Raw genomic sequence first — 11,954 nt, forward strand, 5'->3', positions numbered from 1 at the left:
CACTTGACCTCAGTTCCAATTTCACGAGAGCTGTTTCATTGCCCGCAAATGAGGTTAATTATAGACCCTTGACATTGTCCGTCTGTGTGAATAAAGATTGTCATTTTTGCTCTGGCTAGGTGAGTGGAAAGTTTAAATCATGTATCAGGTGTGGGGCTAATGCTATTTAGTGTCCTTATGGACAAGGTGTGACTTCTAAATTTGTCTCATTTCATCTCAATGTCATGGGTTTGTGACTCCCTGCCAACTGGAGGTAAGGTGAAGGGGTGAAAGGGCGGAGAGGAGAGGACAGTCCACCAACTGTCTGCAAGCAGCTCCTGCCGTCACACAGCTTTAAAAAAGTCACGAGAGGATTTGTCAACTGAAATGTGGTGAGCGCTGACCTTTCGTTGGAACATTGGGCTGTAAACCATTTTACAGGTCATGATAAATGCGTAATACTGAAGGACTGCAGCAGGCAATGTAGCAGAAATGTTAATAGGTGAAACGTCCCGACTAGTTAATCTGAAGATGTATTAATAACAGACATCTTGTTGATATATTACCAAAAGAATTTGAAGTAAAAGTTTGCTTTCTGGCTTAAATTTCATTCAAAAACAGTTAACCTTCCAAATGCAGAAGCAGCAATGGTCCAAATCAGTCCAAACTAAGTGAGCTTCTTCACTGTAATCCAGGTAGTGTTCTGCAGTGGTCAGTGCTGCATCAGTCGTCTAACTCGATGCACTTGGTTCGTGCTGTATTGTCTCTATGTTGAGCACCTTCTGCTACCTTCACTCATTCATCTTCAGTCCGTTTTATCCCTTTCGGGGTCATGAGGCTGCCGGAGCCTATCCCGCCCACCCATGGGCGAAGGCGGGGGACACCCTGGAAAGGTTGCCAGTCTGTCGCACAATCACACACCCATGCACACTCATATTCACACCTATGGACAATTTAGAGTAACCAATTAACCTATGAAGTAGGGCTGCACGATATGAAGAAAACTCGTGATATGCGATATTAGTGATCAATATTGCGATGACGATATTGGATAAATGAACAAATAGCAAAAACAACTAAAACATTTCCATTTCACTGCAAACGTTTAATGTAACCCTTGTGCTATCCTAGGCACTTTAACGTTGGGAGTTGGGTCATCTAGACCCACTAGACAGTGCGCTGAACCTTTTTTCTTCAATGATTTGTGATCTTCACTGGTGTCCATGGATTACATGAAATCTTTCCACCTTTATCCACCTTAGTCATGGTAGGGAGAACACGTCAATGTAAAGGGTGGGGTCATCTAAGATAGCACAAGGGTTAACCAAGAGTCAAAATACCTTAAATTATTCTCCAAATGACCCTCGTCTAATTAGGAGGGCATAACATAAAAGCTTCATCTGATTGGTCAAATGCATAAAGGGCTTTTTTGTGCAGGCCTAGTAGTTTTATGTTTTGGTGACAGACTTGTAAAAGATTAAGGAAACCTCAACTTCCTCAAACAGAGAAAAGTCTTCACTGTTCTGTTCTTTTTTAGAAAACAACCTTAGTGTTCAATTTATGGTTTCCTATTTGCTTATTTTGACTGTTTCACTTTGAAAATGTTCACTTATTAACTAGTTCATTTTTAACATTTAGACCCTCGATTTATTACCTAAACTCAAACATTTCACCACTTTTAATTATTTGGGAATAAATGCAAACCTAAAAACTCTTTTTTTAAGAGATCACCCTCTTTTCTTTACACAGAATTCAATATTTTAATTAATTTTTTCAAAACTGTGGTACGTGGAGATGTCTAATAGATATTAATATGACCACATTTAAAAAAAAATCCTTATTAAATTCTAATCAAATTCAGAAAGATTTTACATAACCTTCTTGGATATTGTCCAATCTATAAATAAGCATGTACACAAATAATTTACAAAATTTACATTTTATTTTGAAAGGAACCAGAATTTTCACTTAGCAAAGATTTTCTAACTTAAGTGAGAAAAAAGAAAAACATTTGTATTTGTGAGAAAATTCTCTATAGGTCTGCATCTTGTCAAAACAAAGAAAGTAATTAATGGAGAAAGGATGAGAATTCCAAATTTCTGCTGTCTTACATCAAACTAGGTGTGATGGTCTAGCACGGGATTACATTTCGGTTATGCAAAGTCAGGATTTGGCTGAATTTGTTTTATGTTTATCTGATGCAAACAAGAGGGAAAGGGGTCTCGGGAAATGACAGAAACCAGCAGAATTTGTTCTAGCTTTTCTACCGCATCTAGAAGCCATTGATCTATGATCTCTAAATTGGCCCGGGGTTAATGTTTTTTACAGTTTTAATCTGAGGGGGGAGGGCTTGAGTCTGTTCTGAAAACATTAACTGAAAATGACCTCAGGCTAGACCTGTGCGTCCTCTCTCCTGCGCTCACACCAAATCCTCAAGGTCCTTGAACAAAGAAGCGGCGCTTTGTTGGCCTTATGTACACAAACAGCTTTAATGGAGTTAACAGTTTACATGCAGGATGAGGGTTGTTTGGACAGTGAAGTGTCCCCCTGGAGGCAAACGCACACCATAAAAACACAATGAAAGGTGTATGACTTCAGGATGTCACCGCATCGCGGGGTTCCTGTCGGGGCTTGTGTTCGCTGCTTACATTTCCTGTCTTAACTACTTCCTCTATGTGCAGCGACGTTAACACCCCCACAAATGCATGCTTGGTGAAAGTATCAGACACCGGATAGCTTTGAACGGTATCTGGATTACAAAGGGGTCAATGCTCACTGGCATATTGCAAACAGATCTCAGATTGCGCAAGGTTCCTCTTTTTCTGAGGCAGCCACAGGTTATTACAGGACGAATGGCTATTATTATGTCATCCCTTTTTTTAAGGGTATTATTTTGAAAGAATTTAAGGGACTGCTCTCCTTAATGTCCTGTAGGTTTATGGTTGGTCACAAAAAAAATATAAGTAAAAGCCTGTAGCTGCAGCTCGCTTTGTTGACCTCCATCTCAAAATTGCTGTCACTGCCTCAGCGGTGTTTGTGCGATTTGTGTTTTTTGCGTTTCTTTTTCTCCTCTCCTTCGTTGCCATGGCGCCTCTTCTTGGATTTGCATTCGCTGCTGCTGTTGCTGCTGTCGCTCCCCGACTCTTTTCTCTCCTTCTTCCTCTTCTTCATTTTCTTTTCCTGGACCGTAAACAAATAAAGGTTAGGTTTCAAAATAAACAATGGCGCTGCAAAATAAAAAAGAAAAAAGAAAGAGGTCACAATGCGTCCAGTTCCTCAAAATTAAAACCCCTATTTTCCTGCCTAATCAGAGCGAATCTCCCTGCTTTTTCTGCTTCGATCCAAAACGATCTTTTTTCAGGAGCAACGAAAGGCTTTAAATAAAAAACAGCTCAACTAAAGCATTGGGTACGGGCAAAAAAAATTCAATAAATGGTATCAACAATGACATCAAACATGACGAAAACAAATTTAAAAAATAAAATGCATGTGATATAAAAAAAGATGAAAGATGACAGTATCTTGTCACATTTTTACTTTCTTTTTCTTCTTCCTGTCAGATTCCTGCTGGGATGTAGCTGCAGACGTCTGCTGATGCTGTGGTTCTTCGTCGTCCTCTTCAGGCAGAAGAGTGTACTGCAGCCCCGGAGCAGAGAAGCAATCTTTGGTGAAGTGGCCTTAAAAATAAGGAGGGGGGGAAATGATGTTAGGGAAACTAAACAAAAGAATGAAATGTGAAACTGTTGAGGTGTTTTAGTATTAAAATTCCATAAGTTGAGTTAGCTTCATACCCTTGCAGCCGCATTTTGTACACGTCGTGTTTAAAACGGCCTCCAGTGTGATCCTGTTGCTGGTTTGATCTCTAAACTGTCTTCGGCGCCTCAAATCCTGACTGCAAAGGCATAAAAAAGTTCAATAACAGCATTCTCCAGTGCAGAAACACATAAAACGTGAAACGCGTACTCTGCTATGACGTTATTGGGGTCCAAGTCCCGCCCCGTTCCTTGATTGACAGCTTTCATCGAGAATGATAACTTGACCTTTTCTCCCTGAATCTAGCAGAAACAGGACACAGTTGTTATGACTCTTAACTGATAATAGATCTTTACGGAGTGTCTTTATGTCTAAATTCCTATGAAAAGTGGGAGTTACCTCTCTTCCAATTACTTTAATCCACACGTGTTCCCCGACGTCCACAATCTCTGAGGCGTTCTCGACCCTGGAGGCTGACATCTCACTCACATGCACCAAACCTGCACACGTCAATGAGTACAAGAAGCACAGACATGAAACGTTAAATAAAAGCTGTATATTCAAACACACAATCGTACTTTTGCTTCACTGAGAATGAAAATATTAATATTTAAGCTTCCTCTCTTTATTTAAAGCCCGCCCCCTAAAATGCAAGGTCATTACCCATAATTCATAGCATTGGTTAGGTAAATGTCCTGCCTTTATTTTATTCTGCTCTTTTATTCAAGTTATTTTGCGCAAACTTACACAAGAGCCACTGTGCCGCATGTTTCACCTTCTCTTTTTAACTGTTCATGAGCGATGTGACGGTCTGCATCGAGGCTTCGGGCCGTGTGCCGAGTAGTGGAGTGGCTCAGATGGTGCTGCAATACAACAACAATACGGATCCCTCGGGCTTGCTTGAAAATGTGGGTGTTTGATGGAGAGCTGCAGTCGGTGAGATTGTTTGGAGATTTAGGAGAAACTGTTGTTTTTTATTTAAAAACTATATAAATAAAATAACCCTGTTTTGCGGTCCTGATTGTCACATAAGCATAGCCGTAGAGTAACACAACCACAGTGACATAACATCCGTATCTCCAATGGGTTCCTACTTTTTTTTTTAACCTGGCCATTGTGTCATGAAAACAGACTCCATGTTACTATGGTCACATTTTATGTTGATACCACAAACATCATCAATCATTCATTTGTTCAATATAAATCTTTCCAACAGGACCAAAATGGCCGTGATTACTCTATCATTACTCTGCCTATTATTCTGTTTTGGTCTATTTGATGCAAATCAAGCCCCTTGGAGCATCGGTTCAAGAGTCGGTTGGATGAAAGCTTCAGTGCTTCATAGGGCCTCATTGCGCCATCAGTACTTTTCCCCCCTAAAGCCTTGAAAATCATGTTGCTTTCCTTCTGCAACAAAGTCGTTATGTAAATAAATGAGATCCAATTGTAATTTCATTTTTGTCAGAATGTTAGTACATGATAACGATAGCATCAATACAAATGCTGAGAACTCAATCAGCTGCTTTCTAAAGGATTCAAATAAATGGTCATATCCACAAGACCTTAGACCTTTTACTTGCCTTCCTTCCTGTATCCTGGCAGGCGAACAAACGCTCCATATGTTTGTATAGAAACCACCTCGCCCTTAGCAATGCTGTACAGGGGCGGCAGTCCATCAAGTCCAGCAGGTTCTTGACTGGAACCGTCATGATGAGACATCTTCCCAGCTACTGTAGAAAGTACCGTTGATATTTGTATCTGTAAGGTAGATACAGTCCAATAGAAAAAGAAAGTTGAGAAAACAATAGCAAAGTCACTTTAGCTGATGAAGAAAAGTTTCTGAAAATATCATTCTTTCTGTCTTTTTCTTCCTTTTTGTGGAAAGATTATACCAGACACACTGAATTATGCTTTAGTGACAGTAATACAGTAAAATTACCCCACGAGCAATCTATTAAAGTTTGAAAGTGTGCATTACTGTGGCAGATTGTCAAGTGAATTTCTTTAAAAAAAAGTGTACACTCAAGTGGAGCAGAGAAAGTAAAAATTCTATTTTAGTGAGTTTTCTCCTATTCAAAATCTTACAGCCTGTTTATCACTCCCTTAATTTGAGCTGAGCTCGCCACACAAATGTCAAATCTCTTATGCTCATCCTAGATTTTTTTTGCTCAAACTACTCTAGTTTTGAGATTTTGGTACCCACAAGTGAGGAGGTGCTCTGCCACAGTCATAAGTACCTGTTTAGAATCGGTATGTGCCAACTTTATACCAGTACTGTTTCCCAAAACCAAGTAGTTGCATTGTCTGGTACAAGCTGAAGCTGGTATACAAACTGGAGACCAGGTTTTTTATGTAACTAGAGATGATAACAGTAAAGTGAGTTTTCAGAGAAAACCCCTGGATGTTTCCTCAATCAGTCAGCACTAAGGTGGCATACATTGCCTTGTACAGATCTGCGGTCAGGGCTGCACTGTGACAAAGTGGTTAGCGCTTTACTCTAAATCTGTGCATGCGTGGGTTTTCTCCAGGAGATCCGGCTTCCTCCCACCATCCAAAAACATGCGAGTGGCCGGGTAAGGCTCTGACAGCCCCATGACCCCGAAAGGGACAAAACGGGTTTACAAAATGGATAGATTTGCCATCAGTGTTTATGCCCAGACAATTCAGAGAGCAGAGACCTTGAGGTGAAAACTTGCAATCCCTTTATCTTCGTGGTTTCCGACCAAACTCTTCCCTTTAAGACAACTTACTGCCTCTCTTAGATTTCTACATAATTTGGGAGAGGAAATGAAACAGCAATCTTCTTTCATCCAATTCACCAAACGAAAGTCATAAAAGAAAATGAATTAATTTCAAAGGTAATGTGGTTGACAGAAAGAGTTCGGTAAATTTTTAACCTCTGCTGTGCTGTTCACTTCTTGCAAATAAAGAATGACCTTGTGCCTTTTGGGATATTTATTTGTACAAATATGTGGTTGAAAATGAAAATTGTCATTCGTGTCATTTTAAACTACGATGAAGCCAACCTGTCGCAATAAAGCATTAACTTCCCGGTACCAAAGAAATATAATTACTAATTTTATTTATGTAAAAATTAGCTCAAAGTTGTTGTTTTTTAATAATCGAGCGAACAAAAAATCTAAGTTGACAACAAGACAAGTCAGCAATGAATTTGGTTAGCTTATAATTTCGTCCTCTTACGGTTTGTACCGTCAGTTCAAAGACAAAAGCTCAGACATGAACAGTATAGGCGTTTGTCGTGGTAGAACGATAAGGAAAATCACGCAAAAAGTATCTTAAGTCTTGAAAAAAGGATGAAAATATTACCTTTCGTGTGGTTAGCTGAACTCAGATTGTTGTACTTCCGGTGCATTGTCGCTGACAACGTCTTCATCAGCCAATCACAGCAGGAGATGGATGTTTAAACCAATCACACAGCTCATACTCACCGGAAACACTTCATCCTGATTTCTTCGTTGGTGCTACGCTTTTCTCGTTTCCCATGAAGGCGCAAATAGTCATTCGGTAAACCGTAGTCACAAACAAACTTATTTTTGTCGATTATTTGCAATTATTTCGGGATGATTGAACCAAAGAAAAGAGCGGGAGACATGGCGGTAATTCCCACCGCTGTGAAGCGAGCCCGGAACGAGCTGGTGGCGGCGGCACAGTCCCAGCAACTCGTGGCTACGGTACGAAAAGAATCAACGTTCACACAAAAAAACTCAAATTAGAGAAAATATATACACACGGGTGTTGACCCGCATTTGTATTATGCATGCTTTAAATGATGTAATCTAAAATTTACTCAAACACGACATTTTTTGTGGTGCACCTATTATTTCTTGACGTAGAGAACACATGACAACGAATAACAACACGAGTTTTCGCTAGGATATTTAATTTTTGGATGTAATGTTGCTTCTTTAAAATACGTATTATATTCGAAATCCCGTTGTTATCAACAAACTGATGGTAAAGGAACCTTTCCCAGTTATGGGTGTTTCCGGGGTGAACCGTGAACAGGTTACAAATCCTAGGCTAATGTTATGATAGAAAATTAAAAAATGTTATTTTTTTTATTAAGCATGAGTTTTGTGTATTTAAACCTTTTCCAGTTTGTAGATGTTTTTCTGTAAGTAGATATTTTGATTATTGAGACAAAACTATAGGATATTTAACAGGATAGATACTAAATCTTTTTTTTCTATTGTAAAAAATAAATAGCTTTTAAACACTGGGGTTTCATTTTAGCAATCATCTTTTGATGTTGCAAAAATCTGCATGACATATCACCTGCAACAGTCACATTCACAGTCACCCATGCACACACACATTCACACACTGATGGCGGTTTCGCTCTCTTACTGGCGCCAAACTATAACCACCAGAAGCAATGTGGGGTTCAGTGTCCTGCCCAAGGACATTTCCACACATGGGTGGGCAAGGCGGGAACCTAACCTGCGATATTCATGATCAGGTGGACCGCTCTGCCTCTGCACCACAAGCCCCTGCATGGAAAGTGTGCCACCATAGGGTGCAGAGGCAGAGCGGTCCACCTGATCACAAATATCGCAGGTTAGGTTCCCGCCTTGCCCACCCATTTGTGGAACCTAACCTGCGATATTTGTGATCAGGTGGACCGCTCTGCCTCTGCACCACAAGCCCCTGCATGGAAAGTGTGCCACCATAGGGTGGCAAGATCCTTTGTGTCACATGATCAATTTGATCCTTTACAAATGATCCATTTCCTCACTGGTCTGCTGCAGATTTGCATTAAACTTTGTGGACTTTACTCTGAAGCGTTCTGTGGCACATTAAGCCCAAACGCACTTTTATTTATCTGTCTTTTATCACATGCCTGTTTTCTTTTTAGATTTCACTTGGACTAAATCTGGAAGAAAAAAACAGAAAGTAAATTAAACTGACCTTTCTCCTCCAGGGTCCTCCTCGGACCTCCAGCCTGCAAGCTCCCATCATGCTGATGTCGGGCCACGAGGGCGAGGTGTACTGCTGCAAATTTCATCCAAATGGAGCCACGCTGGCGTCTTCTGGCTTCGACCGACTCATATGTAAGCAAAAAGAGGCAAGCTGCCGTTCTCCCGGCCTTCTTCTGTTGCTTTGTTCCTCACTTACTTCCTTTACCTCAGTTCTGTGGAACGTTTTTGGGGAGTGTGAAAATTACGCCACCCTGAAGGGCCACAGTGGAGCTGTGATGGAGCTGCATTACAACACAGATGGCAGGTAGGAAGAAAGCTGTAGATTTTATCTTTAAACTTCACCTTTAAATTGACATTTTTCTTGTTTTAGGTTATGTTTACAGTGAAAGTAAAGCTCATATTCTCATTGTTTCTTAGTCTTAGTTTGATTTCAAAAACTAAGGAACTTTATGGAACAAAAAAAATGTTCATCTGTAAATTTTAGGACTTGGAACTATCTACATTTCTTAAATAACCTTTCCATAAAATTTGACTGGATCATTTTTGTGCCTCCAGCTTGTTATTTTCGGCAAGCACAGACAAGACCGTGGGCATTTGGGACAGTGAAACAGGGGAGAGGATTAAGCGCCTGAAAGGTCACACTTCCTTTGTTAACACCTGCTACCCAGCTCGCCGGGGGCCACAACTGGTCTGCACCGGCAGCGATGATGGGACGATAAAGGTGTGACATTTTTATTTTAGGTGCAGTTATTTATTCTGAATGCTTCAACTGTTGAGGTCCCATTCAAAGTTTTTAAATGTTGCTTTATTGTATTTTTGTTAATCGTCACTGCAGTTGTGGGACATCCGTAAAAAGGCGGCAATTCACACCTTCCAGAACACCTACCAAGTTTTGGCCGTGACGTTTAATGACACCAGCGACCAAATCCTGTCTGGAGGCATCGACAATGACATCAAGGTATTTGGATTGTTCTAAAAAAAACAACAACCAGCAGAGTGTCCTTGGTTTTGTTTTGTAAGATTAACAGGAAGTCTGAAATCTCAGCTGCTACGTGGCTCTACTGTAGATGGCAAGAAAAAAGTTTGACATTTTATAAAAACTCAGTGTTTAAGGTAAAAACTTTCTGACATTTTGAAAGAAAAAAGAAATCAGTGATTTAGTTGTTTTCAATCCGTTTTAAATAACACATTTTATTAGTCTGCCATAAAGCTTAAATCAACGTTTTATCATGTGTTTGCCTTCATTTAAATGCACCAAATAATCTGATTCTACTTAGATAAAGACTAACATGTGAAAAAAAAAATTTCGGTTTCATTTATTTATTTGTTATTTGTCAAATTCCTATTATTGTAGATAATAGCGAAATGGGTTAAAAAGATACAATTTAAAGTGAAATGGATTCTGTGAAATTTAAATATCGTTAGGCAGAATTGTTATTATTGTTTGTAGATGGGAAGTGATTGATTTGTGTTGCATGAAAAACAGGAATAAATGAAAGAGTTGGTTGTGACTTAACTGACCTTTCAAAATAAAGCTCAGGTCTTTGTCTCAGTTATGAGGTACAACTTCCTTAATCATTAAAATACACTTAAAGTGTATATGAAAGTATGTTTTAGTTTGAAATTACAAAGATATTACAAACAGATTTTTAAGAGTCATTGTTCTACAATGTTCTTTATATTGTTTCAATAATTTTTGATTTCAGGAAACATTTTACAAATGTAATTTTTTTTGTGATAATATTAGGAATTCCCTCTGAATAATATTTTTCTAAATAAAGAGCAACCATTTGTGTCGAACTCACCTTTTGACCCATTTAGCTGCCTCCTGGTGGCTGCAGCTCTCTGCTCATTGGTGTTCATACCTTCCTGTCTGAGAACTCTGTCGGTGTGTTGCACAGGTGTGGGACCTGCGGCAGAACAAACTGATCTACAACATGCACGGCCACAGCGATTCTGTAACCGGGCTCAGCCTGAGCTCAGAGGGATCATACCTCCTGTCAAACTCCATGGACAACACAGGTAGCTTTGGTTTTTAGCAGGTAAGGATGAAGCTGGCTGTGATGCGGCTCTCTCCTGACCTCTATGCGTGTTTCTGCGCAGTGAGGATTTGGGATGTGCGTCCATTTGCGCCTAAGGAGAGATGTGTGAAGATCTTCCAGGGAAACGTTCACAACTTTGAGAAGGTGAAGTGACTGTGAACATGCACTTAAAAAGGAGGCTTTTTTAATATAAATGACCTAATATTTTTGCAGAATTCATATTCATTTGCCTTGCTAAACACCACAACTGCTGAAAAACTGCATTTTGAAGTTCCACTGCTCGGTCGTCGTCGTTTAATCACATGCTTGTATTGATGTTCAGAACTTGCTGAGGTGCTCCTGGTCCACTGATGGCAGTAAGATCGCCGCTGGCTCTGCTGACAGGTGAGGACAAGAAACCGTGCGGTCAGTGGGCGTTTGTGCCCCCCCTCACTCTTTATCTCTGCTTTTTCAAGAGATATGTCACTACAACCTGTTATACTTCGCCGAAACATGAATAAAACATCCATGTTTTTAAGTCCATTAAAAACATGGATGTAGCCAATAACAGGTATACCACACAACAGAGCTTTGACTTCACCTGCACACAGATTTTCATTAAATCATATCAATTCAAACTGGAGACCAGTTTTTTTTGATAACTGATAACAATTAGATTTATTTTTTTAATTTGCATAGAAAGATTGTGATAATTTCACCTGATTTTATATATTTTTACTGGGTTTTTTGGTGTTTGTCTGCGCTGATTTGACGCTGTCTGTTTTAGATTCGTGTACATTTGGGACACCACATCCCGGAGAATCCTGTATAAGCTGCCCGGCCACGCAGGCTCCGTCAATGAGGTTGTCTTTCACCCAGAGGAGCCAGTAGGTGAGTCACTGTTAAAAGCCAAACGTTGGAGAAATACAATAATGAAACTCTAAAACCATAAAGTTGTTTTTTTTGAAATCTTCAAAAATAATTAAACCTCTAAAAAGAGTTTCCTCATGTTTTTTTTAATTTCTCTCCACAGTCCTTTCTGGATCCAGCGATAAACGGCTGTACATGGGAGAAATTCAATAGTGTTGAGCTTCATCTGAAAGGAAGGATGTCTGTGCTTGGAAAATGTAGAAAAAGTAGTCTGAGTTTCTGTAATTTTACCTTTTTTCAGCATTGCAATGCTGTTTATGATCATCGGTCACAAGCCTTCACCTTTTTACTGGTTTTGTTTATTTTTAATAAACTTTATTATTCGGTAAAA

At 39.6% G+C, this 11,954-nt stretch overlaps 2 protein-coding genes across 2 annotated transcripts; one reads left to right on the forward strand and one right to left on the reverse strand.

Annotated features, from left to right (window-relative positions):
* Window positions 1-1,899: 1,899 nt before the first annotated feature.
* On the reverse strand, window positions 1,900-7,195 carry zcchc17 (zinc finger, CCHC domain containing 17). Its single transcript, XM_004074188.4, has 7 exons — window positions 7,060-7,195; window positions 5,313-5,490; window positions 4,132-4,232; window positions 3,943-4,034; window positions 3,771-3,871; window positions 3,517-3,656; window positions 1,900-3,159 (listed from the first exon to the last, which is right to left on the reverse strand). The coding sequence occupies exons 2-7, from the start codon at window positions 5,449-5,451 to the stop codon at window positions 3,004-3,006; spliced, it is 729 nt and encodes a 242-aa protein (XP_004074236.1). The 5' UTR covers window positions 5,452-5,490; window positions 7,060-7,195; the 3' UTR covers window positions 1,900-3,003.
* On the forward strand, window positions 7,177-11,954 carry snrnp40 (small nuclear ribonucleoprotein 40 (U5)). Its single transcript, XM_004074187.4, has 10 exons — window positions 7,177-7,424; window positions 8,675-8,804; window positions 8,883-8,976; window positions 9,228-9,393; window positions 9,508-9,630; window positions 10,574-10,694; window positions 10,776-10,858; window positions 11,037-11,098; window positions 11,481-11,584; window positions 11,727-11,954. Exons 1-10 carry the CDS (start codon window positions 7,314-7,316, stop codon window positions 11,774-11,776), a joined length of 1,044 nt encoding a protein of 347 aa, XP_004074235.1. The 5' UTR covers window positions 7,177-7,313; the 3' UTR covers window positions 11,777-11,954.

The sequence above is a fragment of the Oryzias latipes genome, chromosome 11 (genome assembly GCF_053564925.1).
Source record: "Oryzias latipes strain Hd-rR chromosome 11, Olatipes_Hd-rR_3.1".
Lineage (NCBI taxonomy): Eukaryota > Metazoa > Chordata > Actinopteri > Beloniformes > Adrianichthyidae > Oryzias > Oryzias latipes.